This window comes from Triticum urartu, chromosome 2A (assembly GCF_056163025.1).
Source record: "Triticum urartu cultivar PI428250 chromosome 2A, HENAU_Tu73, whole genome shotgun sequence".
NCBI lineage: Eukaryota > Viridiplantae > Streptophyta > Magnoliopsida > Poales > Poaceae > Triticum > Triticum urartu.
The window spans coordinates 35,663,422-35,666,537 of NC_141874.1; the positions used below are offsets into that span (position 1 = coordinate 35,663,422).

A 3,116-nucleotide genomic window follows, 5' to 3' on the forward strand; every position below is an offset into this window, starting at 1 on the left:
CATCCGGACATATAAGGCAGGTTTGGGGCGCCCGGCTCTCTGGCGAGCCACTCACCCACAGGCCCCTTGTTGGACTAGTACGTGATGACCAACATTGATCTGAAAGTTTGATGCAGCGAGCAATATGAATAGCAACCCAAAAAAAAAAGAAGCAATATGAATAGCAGGCGTCCGTCTTTATGTCCACGTGTTAGAGATTAGCTACGGTACGTAGTGTCAGGGCCGGCCCTAGCAGTTCGGGGGCCCTAGTGCGAACCGAATGAAGAAAAAGATTAAGGTGGTGATAGAATCAAAAGAATCATTAAATTTCCATCACTGGGGCCCTGGCTTCTTCAGAACTTGTGGCAATCAATGAGAAGGGAGGAGACGCATACTGAAGAAGAGAGATTGTGGTGCTTCCTGGAAAGAACGAAGCTTCAGTGCATTTTCATAGAAAGAATCCATGGCTGGATAATAACTGTAGTATATACACAGAAGTATACACACGTACACAAGATATGAGGCCCCTTTCCTGGCCGGGCCCAAGGGCCGGCCCTGCGTAGTGTACGAATTTCTTATGCAGCTAACATCCATTTTCGAACCATACACTTAACTGGTGTGATTGCAGAGTCCGGCTGTCCGAGTAGGCAGAGCACCCCCAGACTGAACCCCCTGCGCCGGCAGGGTGTGTGCTCTTGGGACCTCATTCAGATGATATACATGGGGAAAAAAAGGATAGTGTCCACTATCGGGTATTCATTTGGGTGAAGCGCACGATTGCTACAACCTGTGCCTTGTGGGAGGTTGGACTCAGGCATCTGGTACGGTAAGAGGAGGCTAAATGTGAGCGCCGTGTTCGTCTTGTGGACATCATTCCTGGTAGGCCGATGTAGTCGGCGTGTTCCATGTGGGCTCCTTCATATGTTTTGCAGGGGAAGTCACACGCTCGATCTTGCCCATGCGAATGCTTGCCAATGATAAGGCTGTTGAGGTCAACTTACAATCAATGAGCGGAAACATGCCGGCTCATAACCACTCGCTGACGGAAGTGTGGTGAGAAGATGTTTCGACCGTCACATAGGCACATTGATGTGTACACCCGCGATTTGGTGAAGCATCTTCTAAGATGGTATTTGGTTCTTTAGTCCTAAGACTTTTTCTAGTCCCAACTAAAAAGTCTGTAGTCCCTAAAAAGTCCCTTCCTGTTTGGTTCCAGAGATTAAAAAGTCCTAGTCCCTTTGTAGAGGTTATTAAATGACCATGTTGCTCCAAGTATATAGAAAAATAACAATCAAACAACATCATGGGGTGGTGGGCCAATGGGTGCATGGAGGGGCATTGTTGGAAAAGTATCAAAAAGTATCAAAAAGACTCTTCTTGAGAGTCTTTTTCATTTAGTCCCAAATGCCTAGTTTAGTCCCTAAAAAGTCTCTCCCGTTTGGTAAAAAAGTCTTTAAGAGAGACTTTTTCTAATCCCTACACGAAAAAGTCTCTGAAAACAAACACCCCCTAAGACTAGTCACAATGGAGAGTAATTTAGACTAGTAACATCACTTTTTACTATATTGTGTTACTACCTTCACAGTGGGTAGTAATATATGTGTGTTGTCATGTTATGGTTCATTTATTAGCCTATAGACTCATATTGTCTTGGTATGTGTGATATTACAGTAACTAGCTAAGTTATCACCATCACCTCTCTCATCATTAAATATATGCCACATAAGTAAAATTTTCTTGAAAAATGTGATGTTACTAATGATATTACTTCCACTGTGATCAGCCTAACAAATACGCTACTGACATTGGAGAGGTGTACAACCCAATAGGTTCTTTCTTTGGATCAATGGTAAATGTTCCGTTCAGCAAGAGGGTGCTGCGGGGGCTCTGTGGAGAAATAAGTTGTGGGTAGGCTGGCGATGATGTGCGGAATACAATGGAGGTGTTCGTGGAGCTTGGTGTGAAAGATTAAGAGTATCTCCAGCGTTGGCCTTCCAGGAGGCGATAAAAATCGCCCCATGGGGACGCACCGGCGCAAACCGCGTGCTGGGGGTGTGATACCCTCCAATCGTGGCGCCCATATTTTTTTCAAAATTTTAATTTCGGCACAAACACGGCACAAATTCAACCAAACTTCGACGAGTTCGTACATATTTAAAATATTTTATAAGAAAGAAAAAAACGCTACTAGTCTGCTCCTCGCCGTCTCCCTCGCTGCCCGCCGCCCTTACAGTTCTATATGCCGAGGAGGCGGTAGAACCGCGCGTAGTCGCCGTCGTCGTCGTCGTCGTCGCCGCCTCCTCCGCGGCCGCCGTCCCTGCTGCAACCCTCCCCCTGTTGGCGCGGCGGGTTGGACGGTCCGGGGGCGTCCTCGTCGTCGTCGCTGTCGAGGATCACGACGCCGCGCTCGTCCCCACGCCCACGTTTGCGGGCGTCTATCTCCTCCAAGGTCCGGCGCTGTCGGATCATCTCGTCGCAGAGGTAGTCGTCCCGCGCCCACCGTAGGGCGTCCTCGTCGGAGAAGTCGCGCCGGGCTATCTCCTCGTACTCCGCGGGGAGGCCGGGCTCCGGCTTCGGCCTGACGAGGACGAGGCGGCCAGAGGCGGGGGCGGAGTCGTCGATGCGTACGCCGGAGCTGCGGGTGCGCGCACTACCAGGCGTGTCCTGGGGCTCCGGCTTGACGGGCCGGAGGCAGGGAGAGTCGGAGGAGCGGCCGGACGAGAAGGAGGACGCCCCCAGGTCCATGCGCCTCGGCGTCCACGAGCTCCCATGCCGGCGAGAGATGGACGGGGGAGCGGGGTACTCCAGCCTCGGCGTGTTGCCGCCCTTGATGTACTCGAGGACAGCCTCCAGCGTGCGGCCGGGCACGCCCCACCATCGGCGCCGGCCTTCGAAGTTGAGCCTTCCGGAGGGCATGACGCCATTGGTGGCCTCTAGCTGCTCGGCGTGGCGGCGACGGAAGTAGGGCTCCCAGAGCAGGCTGTCGGGGACATACCGTGAACCTTCCCTCGCCGCCCACGATAGAGAGGCGCGGATACGCGCGATCTCCGCACGCCGCGCCGCCCCGGTGGGCGGTGGTGGCACCGGGACCCCGCCGGCGCTGATCCTCCACGCCCCCGACACCCGCATCTCCGGCG

The 3,116-nt window shown here is 52.8% G+C and overlaps 1 protein-coding gene across 1 annotated transcript; it reads right to left on the reverse strand.

Moving 5' to 3' along the window:
* Nucleotides 1-2,214: 2,214 nt before the first annotated feature.
* LOC147983319 (uncharacterized) lies at nucleotides 2,215-2,895 on the reverse strand. Its single transcript, XM_087540689.1, has one exon. It carries the CDS (start codon nucleotides 2,893-2,895, stop codon nucleotides 2,215-2,217), a length of 681 nt encoding a protein of 226 aa, XP_087396815.1.
* Nucleotides 2,896-3,116: the final 221 nt, after the last annotated feature.